Genomic DNA, 14021 nt, shown 5'->3' with positions numbered 1-14021 from the left:
CAACGTAATTGTTTATGTTTTAACCCTAAAAGTAACTTTCTGACCCATCACACATGCAATACTGTGTCTCACCACTAGAGGGCGGTGATGCACCTCTGACGTCTTACCAGGTTGAGACTGTAAAACTAACCGGAAGTAGTACAATCACGCAGTTATTCCCGCCATCAAGCATGCACACACTTCCTGTCAAAGACACAAATCAACACAATGGCGAAATAGTTTTTATTTTCCTGAAGGTGGGAGGCACTTTGTTATTGTCACAGTGGTGTTTTATTGTGAAAGGTCACTCAGCACTACTTCCTGTGAGGCACTGCAGCAAGTCTCTTCAACAAAAGTGATATTAGTGCTTGTAAACAATTAGAAAGGACAACAATGTTTGTTTCATGACGCGACCTCAGGACATTTTACACCCTTTGTTCCGGCGGTGACTCTTCACACCTGAGGAACAAACACAGGTAAACATGATCAATAATAATGGATTGATGTCATAGTTAGAGAACAAGGAACAACATCCCATAATAACAATAAAAGGGGTAGTTATGTAGCTAATAGCTGTGATGCTAACACAATAAAGTTGTGATTTTATTGACTTCATGATTTTTGTATCTGTGTGGAACGCTCTCCCTGACCACCTGAGGGCACCACAGACTGAATGCTTTAAAAAAGGCTAAAAAGCCCTTCTTTAAAAAAAAAAAGCCTTTTTTTTTTTTTAGATATAAGAATAATAGTTATAGCTATTTGACTGTTCTAGGTTTTATTTTTTTTAAATTTCTTTATGTTTTTATTTATTTTTTTAAATACACTGTAGCACTTTGAGATTGTTTACTCAATATAAAGTGCTTTTTACAAATAAAATCTATTATTATTATGTAATAACATCCCAACTTTATTCTGAACTTGATACCTAACACGTTATTGTTAGCATGCTAACTTTTTTGGGCTAAGTTTGCAATGATTTACCCCAGAGTGATATCATTTGGTACTTGACATATGCTAACTTTTTAGCCAATTTAGCCGCTGTACACTTCAGAATCATATAACTCGGTACATGGCACTTGCTAACTATTAGCATGTTATTGTTAGCATGAAAACTTTTTGGCTAATTTTACAACCATTTACTCCAGAATCATAAAACTTGGTACGTGACACTTGCTAACTGTTAGCATGATATTGTTAGCATGCCAATGTTAGCATGAAAACTGTTTGGCTAATTTTACAATTTACTCCAGAATCATAAAACCTGGTACGTGACACTTGCTAACTGTTAGCATGTTATTGTTAGCATGAAAACTGTTAGGCTAATTTTACAACCATTTACTCCAGAATCATAAAACTTGGTACGTGACACTTGCTAACTGTTAGCATGTTATTGTTAGCACGATAGCATGCCAATATTAGCATGAACATTTTTACAACCATTTACTCCAGAATCATAAAACTTGGTAAGTGACACTTGCTAACTGTTAGCATGTTATTTTTAGCATGATAGCATGCCAATGTTAGCATGAATACTGTTTGGCTAATTTTACAACCATTTACTCCAGAATCATAAAACTTGGTACGTGACACTTGCTAACTGTTAGCATGATAGCATGCCAACATTAATGTTGAAACTTTTTGGCAAATTTTACAACCATTTACCGCAGAATCCTATAACTTGGTACTTGACTAATGCGAACTGTGAGCATGCTAACATTAGCACGCAAACTTTTTTATAGCTAATTTTACGACTTTTTAGATAATTTCGCAGCCGTACACCTTTGTCATATAACCTGGTATGTGACACATGCTAAAGTTTTCAGCCATTTACCCCAGAGTCATATAACTTGGTACTTGACATATGCTAACTTTTTAAGCTATTTTTACAACTTTTTAGCTAATTTCGCAGCTTTAGAGTCATATAACTTGATACGTCACACATGTTAATTGTTAGCATGCTAACTTTTTCGGCTAAGTTTGCAACCATTTACCTCAGGGTCATGTAACTTGGTACTTGACATATGCTAACTTTTTTAAGCCAATTTTGCCGCTGTACACTTCAGTCATATAACTTGGTACGTGTTACTTGCTAACTGTTGGCATGCTAACTGTTGGCATGCTAACATGCTAACTTAATAGACTCAGTTTGCAACTATTTACCTCAGTCATGTAACTTGGTACTTGACATATGCTAACTTTTTGAGCCTATTTTGCCGCCGTACACTTCAAAGTCATATAACTTGGTACGTGTTACTTGCTAACTGTTGGCATGCTAACATGCTAACTTGATAGGCTCAGTTTGCAACCATTTACCTCAGAGTCATGTAACTTGGTACTTGACATATGCTAACTTTTTGAGCCTATTTTGCCGCCGTACACTTCAAAGTCATATAACTTGGTACGTGTTACTTGCTAACTGTTGCCATGCTAACATTAGCACGCTAACTTTTTTTTGGCTACGTTTGCAACCATTTACCTCAGTCATGTAACTTGGTACTTGACATACGCTAACTTTTTTAGTCAATTTTGCCGCTGTACACTTCAAAGTCATATAACTTGGTACGTGTTACTTGCTAACTGTTGGCATGCTAACTTAATAGGCTCAGTTTGCAACCATTTACCTCAGAGTCATGTAACTTGGTACTTGACTTACGCTAGATTTTTGAGCCTATTGTGCCGCCGTACACTTCAGTCATATGACTTGGTACGTGTTACTTGCTAACTGTTGGCATGCTAACATGCTAACTTAATAGGCTCAGTTTGCAACTATTTACCTCAGAGTCATGTAACTTGGTACTTGACATATGCTAACTTTTTGAGCCTATTTTGCCGCCGTACACTTCAAAGTCATATAACTTGGTACGTGTTACTTGCTAACTGTTGCCATGCTAACATTAGCACGCTAACTTTTTTTTGGCTACGTTTGCAACCATTTACCTCAGTCATGTAACTTGGTACTTGACATATGCTAACTTTTTGAGCCTATTTTGCCGCCGTACACTTCAAAGTCATAACTTGGTACGTGTTACTTGCTAACTGTTGGCATGCTAACATGCTAACTTAATAGGCTCAGTTTGCAACTATTTACCTCAGAGTCATGTAACTTGGTACTTGACATATGCTAACTTTTTGAGCCTATTGTGCCGCCGTACACTTCAAAGTCATATAACTTGGTACGTGTTACTTGCTAACTGTTGCCATGCTAACATTAGTGCACTAACTTTTTTTTGGCTACGTTTGCAACCATTTACCTCAGTCATGTAACTTGGTACTTGACATACGCTAACTTTTTGAGCCAATTTTGCCGCTGTACACTTCAAAGTCATATAACTTGGTACGTGTTACTTGCTAACTGTTGGCACGCTAACTTAATAGGCTCAGTTTGCAACCATTTACCTCAGAGTCATGTAACTTGGTACTTGACTTACGCTAGATTTTTGAGCCTATTGTGCCGCCGTACACTTCAGTCATATGACTTGGTACGTGTTACTTGCTAACTGTTGGCATGCTAACATGCTAACTTAATAGGCTCAGTTTGCAACTATTTACCTCAGAGTCATGTAACTTGGTACTTGACATATGCTAACTTTTTGAGCCTATTTTGCCGCCGTACACTTCAAAGTCATATAACTTGGTATGTGTTACTTGCTAACTGTTGCCATGCTAACATTAGCACGCTAACTTTTTTTTGGCTACGTTTGCAACCATTTACCTCAGTCATGTAACTTGGTACTTGACATACGCTAACTTTTTGAGCCAATTTTGCCGCTGTACACTTCAAAGTCATATAACTTGGTACGTGTTACTTGCTAACTGTTGCCATGCTAACTTAATAGGCTCAGTTTGCAACCATTTACCTCAGAGTCATGTAACTTGGTACTTGACATACGCTAACTTTTTGAGCCAATTTTGCCGCTGTACACTTCAAAGTCATATAACTTGGTACGTGTTACTTGCTAACTGTTGGCATGCTAACTTAATAGGCTCAGTTTGCAACCATTTACCTCAGAGTCATGTAACTTGGTACTTGACTTACGCTAGATTTTTGAGCCTATTGTGCCGCCGTACACTTCAGTCATATGACTTGGTACGTGTTACTTGCTAACTGTTGGCATGCTAACATGCTAACTTAATAGGCTCAGTTTGCAACTATTTACCTCAGAGTCATGTAACTTGGTACTTGACATATGCTAACTTTTTGAGCCTATTTTGCCGCCGTACACTTCAAAGTCATATAACTTGGTACGTGTTACTTGCTAACTGTTGCCATGCTAACATTAGCACGCTAACTTTTTTTGGCTACGTTTGCAACCATTTACCTCAGTCATGTAACTTGGTACTTGACATACGCTAACTTTTTGAGCCAATTTTGCCGCTGTACACTTCAAAGTCATATAACTTGGTACGTGTTACTTGCTAACTGTTGGCATGCTAACTTGATAGGCTCAGTTTGCAACCATTTACCTCAGAGTCATGTAACTTGGTACTTGACTTACGCTAGATTTTTGAGCCTATTGTGCCGCCGTACACTTCAGTCATATGACTTGGTACGTGTTACTTGCTAACTGTTGGCATGCTAACATGCTAACTTAATAGGCTCAGTTTGCAACTATTTACCTCAGAGTCATGTAACTTGGTACTTGACATATGCTAACTTTTTGAGCCTATTTTGCCGCCGTACACTTCAAAGTCATATAACTTGGTACGTGTTACTTGCTAACGGTTGCCATGCTAACATTAGCACGCTAACTTTTTTTTGGCTACGTTTGCAACCATTTACCTCAGTCATGTAACTTGGTACTTGACATATGCTAACTTTTTGAGCCTATTTTGCCGCCGTACACTTCAAAGTCATAACTTGGTACGTGTTACTTGCTAACTGTTGGCATGCTAACATGCTAACTTAATAGGCTCAGTTTGCAACTATTTACCTCAGAGTCATGTAACTTGGTACTTGACATATGCTAACTTTTTGAGCCTATTGTGCCGCCGTACACTTCAAAGTCATATAACTTGGTACGTGTTACTTGCTAACTGTTGCCATGCTAACATTAGCGCGCTAACTTTTTTTTGGCTACGTTTGCAACCATTTACCTCAGTCATGTAACTTGGTACTTGACATACGCTAACTTTTTGAGCCAATTTTGCCGCTGTACACTTCAAAGTCATATAACTTGGTACGTGTTACTTGCTAACTGTTGGCACGCTAACTTAATAGGCTCAGTTTGCAACCATTTACCTCAGAGTCATGTAACTTGGTACTTGACTTACGCTACATTTTTGAGCCTATTGTGCCGCCGTACACTTCAGTCATATGACTTGGTACGTGTTACTTGCTAACTGTTGGCATGCTAACATGCTAACTTAATAGGCTCAGTTTGCAACTATTTACCTCAGAGTCATGTAACTTGGTACTTGACATATGCTAACTTTTTGAGCCTATTTTGCCGCCGTACACTTCAAAGTCATATAACTTGGTATGTGTTACTTGCTAACTGTTGCCATGCTAACATTAGCACGCTAACTTTTTTTTGGCTACGTTTGCAACCATTTACCTCAGTCATGTAACTTGGTACTTGACATACGCTAACTTTTTGAGCCAATTTTGCCGCTGTACATTTCAAAGTCATATAACTTGGTACGTGTTACTTGCTAACTGTTAACATGCTAACTTAATAGGCTCAGTTTGCAACTATTTACCTCAGAGTCATGTAACTTGGTACTTGACATATGCTAACTTTTTGAGCCTATTGTGCCGCCGTACACTTCAAAGTCATATAACTTGGTACGTGTTACTTGCTAACTGTTGCCATGCTAACATTAGCGCGCTAACTTTTTTTTGGCTACGTTTGCAACCATTTACCTCAGTCATGTAACTTGGTACTTGACATACGCTAACTTTTTGAGCCAATTTTGCCGCTGTACACTTCAAAGTCATATAACTTGGTACGTGTTACTTGCTAACTGTTGGCACGCTAACTTAATAGGCTCAGTTTGCAACCATTTACCTCAGAGTCATGTAACTTGGTACTTGACTTACGCTAGATTTTTGAGCCTATTGTGCCGCCGTACACTTCAGTCATATGACTTGGTACGTGTTACTTGCTAACTGTTGCCATGCTAACATGCTAACTTAATAGGCTCAGTTTGCAACTATTTACCTCAGTCATGTAACTTGGTACTTGACATATGCTAACTTTTTGAGCCTATTGTGCCGCCGTACACTTCAAAGTCATATAACTTGGTACGTGTTACTTGCTAACTGTTGCCATGCTAACATTAGCACGCTAACTTTTATTTGGCTACGTTTGCAACCATTTACCTCAGGGTCATGTAACTTGGTACTTGACATATGCTAACTTTTTGAGCCTATTTTGCCGCCGTACACTTCAAAGTCATATAACTTGGTACGTGTTACTTGCTAACTGTTGCCATGCTAAAATTAGCACGCTAACTTTTTTTTTGGCTACGTTTGCAACCATTTACCTCAGTCATGTAACTTGGTACTTGACATACGCTAACTTTTTGAGCCAATGTTGCCGCTGTACACTTCAAAGTCATATAACTTGGTACGTGTTACTTGCTAACTGTTGCCATGCTAACTTAATAGGCTCAGTTTGCAACCATTTACCTCAGAGTCATGTAACTTGGTACTTACGCTAGATTTTTGAGCCTATTGTGCCGCCGTACACTTCAGTCATATGACTTGGTACGTGTTACTTGCTAACTGTTGGCATGCTAACATGCTAACTTAATAGGCTCAGTTTGCAACTATTTACCTCAGAGTCATGTAACTTGGTACTTGACATATGCTAACTTTTTGAGCCTATTGTGCCGCCGTACACTTCAAAGTCATATAACTTGGTACGTGTTACTTGCTAACTGTTGCCATGCTAACATTAGCACGCTAACTTTTTTTTGGCTACGTTTGCAACCATTTACCTCAGTCATGTAACTTGGTACTTGACATACGCTAACTTTTTGAGCCAATTTTGCCGCTGTACACTTCAAAGTCATATAACTTGGTACGTGTTACTTGCTTACTGTTGGCATGCTAACTTAATAGGCTCAGTTTGCAACCATTTACCTCAGAGTCATGTAACTTGGTACTTGACTTACGCTAGATTTTTGAGGCTATTGTGCCGCCGTACACTTCAGTCATATGACTTGGTACGTGTTACTTGCTAACTGTTGGCATGCTAACATGCTAACTTAATAGGCTAAGTTTGCAACTATTTACCTCAGTCATGTAACTTGGTACTTGACATATGCTAACTTTTTGAGCCTATTGTGCCGCCGTACACTTCAAAGTCATATAACTTGGTACGTGTTACTTGCTAACTGTTGCCATGCTAACATTAGCACGCTAACTTTTATTTGGCTACGTTTGCAACCATTTACCTCAGGGTCATGTAACTTGGTACTTGACATATGCTAACTTTTTTTAAGCCAATTTTGCCGCTGTACACTTCAAAGTCATATAACTTGGTACGTGTTACTTGCTTACTGTTGGCATGCTAACTTAATAGGCTCAGTTTGCAACCATTTACCTCAGAGTCATGTAACTTGGTACTTGACTTACGCTAGATTTTTGAGCCTATTGTGCCGCCGTACACTTCAGTCATATGACTTGGTACGTGTTACTTGCTAACTGTTGGCATGCTAACATGCTAACTTAATAGGCTCAGTTTGCAACTATTTACCTCAGAGTCATGTAACTTGGTACTTGACATATGCTAACTTTTTGAGCCTATTGTGCCGCCGTACACTTCAAAGTCATATACCTTGGTACGTGTTACTTGCTAACTGTTGCCATGCTAACATTAGCACGCTAACTTTTATTTGGCTACGTTTGCAACCATTTACCTCAGGGTCATGTAACTTGGTACTTGACATATGCTAACTTTTTGAGCCTATTTTGCCGCCGTACACTTCAAAGTCATATAACTTGGTACGTGTTACTTGCTAACTGTTGCCATGCTAACATTAGCGCGCTAACTTTTTTTTGGCTACGTTTGCAACCATTTACCTCAGTCATGTAACTTGGTACTTGACATACGCTAACTTTTTGAGCCAATTTTGCCGCTGTACACTTCAAAGTCATATAACTTGGTACGTGTTACTTGCTAACTGTTGGCATGCTAACTTAATAGGCTCAGTTTGCAACCATTTACCTCAGAGTCATGTAACTTGGTACTTGACATACGCTAACTTTTTGAGCCTATTTTGCCGCCGTACACTTCAAAGTCATATAACTTGGTACGTGTTACTTGCTAACTGTTGCCATGCTAACATTAGCACGCTAACTTTTTTTTGGCTACGTTTGCAAACATTTACCTCAGTCATGTAACTTGGTACTTGACATACGCTAACTTTTTGAGCCAATTTTGCCACTGTACACTTCAAAGACATATAACTTGGTACGTGTTACTTGCTTACTGTTGGCATGCTAACTTAATAGGCTCAGTTTGCAACCATTTACCTCAGAGTCATGTAACTTGGTACTTGACTTACGCTAGATTTTTGAGCCTATTGTGTCGCCGTACACTTCAGTCATATGACTTGGTACGTGTTACTTGCTAACTGTTGGCATGCTAACATGCTAACTTAATAGGCTCAGTTTGCAACTATTTACCTCAGAGTCATGTAACTTGGTACTTGACATAGGCTAACTTTTTGAGCCTATTGTGCCGCCGTACACTTCAAAGTCATATAACTTGGTACGTGTTACTTGCTAACTGTTGCCATGCTAACATTAGCACGCTAACTTTTTTTTGGCTACGTTTGCAAACATTTACCTCAGTCATGTAACTTGGTACTTGACATACGCTAACTTTTTGAGCCAATTTTGCCACTGTACACTTCAAAGACATATAACTTGGTACGTGTTACTTGCTTACTGTTGGCATGCTAACTTAATAGGCTCAGTTTGCAACCATTTACCTCAGAGTCATGTAACTTGGTACTTGACTTACGCTAGATTTTTGAGCCTATTGTGTCGCCGTACACTTCAGTCATATGACTTGGTACGTGTTACTTGCTAACTGTTGGCATGCTAACATGCTAACTTAATAGGCTCAGTTTGCAACTATTTACCTCAGAGTCATGTAACTTGGTACTTGACATAGGCTAACTTTTTGAGCCTATTGTGCCGCCGTACACTTCAAAGTCATATAACTTGGTACGTGTTACTTGCTAACTGTTGCCATGCTAACATTAGCACGCTAACTTTTTTTTGGCTACGTTTGCAACCATTTACCTCAGTCATGTAACTTGGTACTTGACATACGCTAACTTTTTGAGCCAATTTTGCCGCTGTACACTTCAAAGTCATATAACTTGGTACGTGTTACTTGCTAACTGTTGGCACGCTAACTTAATAGGCTCAGTTTGCAACCATTTACCTCAGAGTCATGTAACTTGGTACTTGACTTACGCTAGATTTTTGAGCCTATTGTGCCGCCGTACACTTCAGTCATATGACTTGGTACGTGTTACTTGCTAACTGTTGGCATGCTAACATGCTAACTTAATAGGCTCAGTTTGCAACTATTTACCTCAGAGTCATGTAACTTGGTACTTGACATATGCTAACTTTTTGAGCCTATTGTGCCGCCGTACACTTCAAAGTCATATAACTTGGTACGTGTTACTTGCTAACTGTTGCCATGCTAACATTAGCACGCTAACTTTTATTTGGCTACGTTTGCAACCATTTACCTCAGGGTCATGTAACTTGGTACTTGACATATGCTAACTTTTTGAGCCTATTTTGCCGCCGTACACTTCAAAGTCATATAACTTGGTACGTGTTACTTGCTAACTGTTGCCATGCTAACATTAGCACGCTAACTTTTTTTTGGCTACGTTTGCAACCATTTACCTCAGTCATGTAACTTGGTACTTGACATACGCTAACTTTTTGAGCCAATGTTGCCGCTGTACACTTCAAAGTCATATAACTTGGTACGTGTTACTTGCTAACTGTTGCCATGCTAACTTAATAGGCTCAGTTTGCAACCATTTACCTCAGAGTCATGTAACTTGGTACTTACGCTAGATTTTTGAGCCTATTGTGCCGCCGTACACTTCAGTCATATGACTTGGTACGTGTTACTTGCTAACTGTTGGCATGCTAACATGCTAACTTAATAGGCTCAGTTTGCAACTATTTACCTCAGAGTCATGTAACTTGGTACTTGACATATGCTAACTTTTTGAGCCTATTGTGCCGCCGTACACTTCAAAGTCATATAACTTGGTACGTGTTACTTGCTAACTGTTGCCATGCTAACATTAGCACGCTAACTTTTTTTTGGCTACGTTTGCAACCATTTACCTCAGTCATGTAACTTGGTACTTGACATACGCTAACTTTTTGAGCCAATTTTGCCGCTGCACACTTCAAAGTCATATAACTTGGTACGTGTTACTTGCTTACTGTTGGCATGCTAACTTAATAGGCTCAGTTTGCAACTATTTACCTCAGAGTCATGTAACTTGGTACTTGACTTACGCTAGATTTTTGAGGCTATTGTGCCGCCGTACACTTCAGTCATATGACTTGGTACGTGTTACTTGCTAACTGTTGGCATGCTAACATGCTAACTTAATAGGCTAAGTTTGCAACTATTTACCTCAGTCATGTAACTTGGTACTTGACATATGCTAACTTTTTGAGCCTATTGTGCCGCCGTACACTTCAAAGTCATATAACTTGGTACGTGTTACTTGCTAACTGTTGCCATGCTAACATTAGCACGCTAACTTTTATTTGGCTACGTTTGCAACCATTTACCTCAGGGTCATGTAACTTGGTACTTGACATATGCTAACTTTTTTTAAGCCAATTTTGCCGCTGTACACTTCAAAGTCATATAACTTGGTACGTGTTACTTGCTTACTGTTGGCATGCTAACTTAATAGGCTCAGTTTGCAACCATTTACCTCAGAGTCATGTAACTTGGTACTTGACTTACGCTAGATTTTTGAGCCTATTGTGCCGCCGTACACTTCAGTCATATGACTTGGTACGTGTTACTTGCTAACTGTTGGCATGCTAACATGCTAACTTAATAGGCTCAGTTTGCAACTATTTACCTCAGAGTCATGTAACTTGGTACTTGACATATGCTAACTTTTTGAGCCTATTGTGCCGCCGTACACTTCAAAGTCATATAACTTGGTACGTGTTACTTGCTAACTGTTGCCATGCTAACATTAGCACGCTAACTTTTATTTGGCTACGTTTGCAACCATTTACCTCAGGGTCATGTAACTTGGTACTTGACATATGCTAACTTTTTGAGCCTATTTTGCCGCCGTACACTTCAAAGTCATATAACTTGGTACGTGTTACTTGCTAACTGTTGCCATGCTAACATTAGCGCGCTAACTTTTTTTTGGCTACGTTTGCAACCATTTACCTCAGTCATGTAACTTGGTACTTGACATACGCTAACTTTTTGAGCCAATTTTGCCGCTGTACACTTCAAAGTCATATAACTTGGTACGTGTTACTTGCTAACTGTTGGCATGCTAACTTAATAGGCTCAGTTTGCAACCATTTACCTCAGAGTCATGTAACTTGGTACTTGACATACGCTAACTTTTTGAGCCTATTTTGCCGCCGTACACTTCAAAGTCATATAACTTGGTACGTGTTACTTGCTAACTGTTGCCATGCTAACATTAGCGCGCTAACTTTTTTTTGGCTACGTTTGCAACCATTTACCTCAGTCATGTAACTTGGTATTTGACATACGCTAACTTTTTGAGCCAATTTTGCCACTGTACACTTCAAAGACATATAACTTGGTACGTGTTACTTGCTAACTGTTGGCATGCTAACTTGATAGGCTCAGTTTGCAACCATTTACCTCAGAGTCATGTAACTTGGTACTTGACTTACGCTAGATTTTTGAGCCTATTTTGCCGCCGTACACTTCAAAGTCATATAACTTGGTACGTGTTACTTGCTAACTGTTGCCATGCTAACATTAGCACGCTAACTTTTTTTTGGCTAGGTTTGCAACCATTTACCTCAGTCATGTAACTTGGTACTTGACATACGCTAACTTTTTGAGCCAATTTTGCCGCTGTACACTTCAAAGTCATATAACTTGGTACGTGTTACTTGCTAACAGTTGGCATGCTAACTTGATAGGCTCAGTTTGCAACCATTTACCTCAGAGTCATGTAACTTGGTACTTGACTTACGCTAGATTTTTGAGCCTATTGTGCCGCCGTACACTTCAGTCATATGACTTGGTACGTGTTACTTGCTAACTGTTGGCATGCTAACATGCTAACTTAATAGGCTCAGTTTGCAACTATTTACCTCAGAGTCATGTAACTTGGTACTCGACATATGCTAACTTTTTGAGCCTATTGTGCCGCCGTACACTTCAAAGTCATATAACTTGGTACGTGTTACTTGCTAACTGTTGCCATGCTAACATTAGCACGCTAACTTTTTTTTGGCTACGTTTGCAACCATTTACCTCAGTCATGTAACTTGGTACTTGACATACGCTAACTTTTTGAGCCAATTTTGCCGCTGTACACTTCAAAGTCATATAACTTGGTACGTGTTACTTGCTAACTGTTGGCATGCTAACTTAATAGGCTCAGTTTGCAACCATTTACCTCAGAGTCATGTAACTTGGTACTTGACTTACGCTAGATTTTTGAGCCTATTGTGCCGCCGTACACTTCAGTCATATGACTTGGTACGTGTTACTTGCTAACTGTTGGCATGCTAACATGCTAACTTAATAGGCTCAGTTTGCAACTATTTACCTCAGAGTCATGTAACTTGGTACTTGACATATGCTAACTTTTTGAGCCTATTGTGCCGCCGTACACTTCAAAGTCATATAACTTGGTACGTGTTACTTGCTAACTGTTGCCATGCTAACATTAGCACGCTAACTTTTATTTGGCTACGTTTGCAACCATTTACCTCAGGGTCATGTAACTTGGTACTTGACATATGCTAACTTTTTTTAAGCCAATTTTGCCGCTGTACACTTCAAAGTCATATAACTTGGTACGTGTTACTTGCTAACTGTTGGCATGCTAACATGCTAACTTAATAGGCTCAGTTTGCAACTATTTACCTCAGAGTCATGTAACTTGGTACTTGACATTTGCTAACTTTTTGAGCCTATTTTGCCGCCGTACACTTCAAAGTCATATAACTTGGTACGTGTTACTTGCTAACTGTTGCCATGCTAACATTAGCACGCTAACTTTTTTTTGGCTACGTTTGCAACCATTTACCTCAGTCATGTAACTTGGTACTTGACTTACGCTAGATTTTTGAGCCTATTGTGCCGCCGTACACTTCAGTCATATGACTTGGTACGTGTTACTTGCTAACTGTTGGCATGCTAACATGCTAACTTAATAGGCTCAGTTTGCAACTATTTACCTCAGAGTCATGTAACTTGGTACTTGACATATGCTAACTTTTTGAGCCTATTTTGCCGCCGTACACTTCAAAGTCATATAACTTGGTACGTGTTACTTGCTAACTGTTGCCATGCTAACATTAGCACGCTAACTTTTTTTTGGCTACGTTTGCAACCATTTACCTTAGTCATGTAACTTGGTACTTGACATACGCTAACTTTTTGAGCCAATTTTGCCGCTGTACACTTCAAAGTCATATAACTTGGTACGTGTTACTTGCTAACTGTTGCCATGCTAACTTAATAGGCTCAGTTTGCAACCATTTACCTCAGAGTCATGTAACTTGGTACTTGACTTACGCTAGATTTTTGAGCCTATTGTGCCGCCGTACACTTCAGTCATATGACTTGGTACGTGTTACTTGCTAACTGTTGGCATGCTAACATGCTAACTTAATAGGCTCAGTTTGCAACTATTTACCTCAGAGTCATGTAACTTGGTACTTGACATATGCTAACTTTTTTTAAGCCAATTTTGCCGCCGTACACTTCAAAGTCATATAACTTGGTACGTGTTACTTGCTAACTGTTGGCATGCTAACATTAGCATGCTAACTTAATAGGCTC

At 39.2% G+C, this 14021-nt stretch overlaps 1 protein-coding gene across 1 annotated transcript in view; it reads right to left on the bottom strand.

Moving 5' to 3' along the window:
- The window catches only part of LOC133633505 (protein FAM83F-like), a 63775-nt gene continuing 49754 nt past the window's right edge, over positions 1-14021 (bottom strand). Inside the window, exon 5 of the mRNA XM_062026046.1 lies at positions 1-438. Within this exon, the coding sequence (XP_061882030.1) occupies positions 395-438 (44 nt within the window). The 3' untranslated portion in view covers positions 1-394. The remainder of the gene's footprint in view (positions 439-14021) is intronic.

Source organism: Entelurus aequoreus, linkage group LG18, assembly GCF_033978785.1.
Source record: "Entelurus aequoreus isolate RoL-2023_Sb linkage group LG18, RoL_Eaeq_v1.1, whole genome shotgun sequence".
Taxonomy (NCBI): domain Eukaryota; kingdom Metazoa; phylum Chordata; class Actinopteri; order Syngnathiformes; family Syngnathidae; genus Entelurus; species Entelurus aequoreus.
Note: the sequence above shows the minus strand (reverse complement) of the source record. Positions and strands in the feature narration are given on the sequence as shown.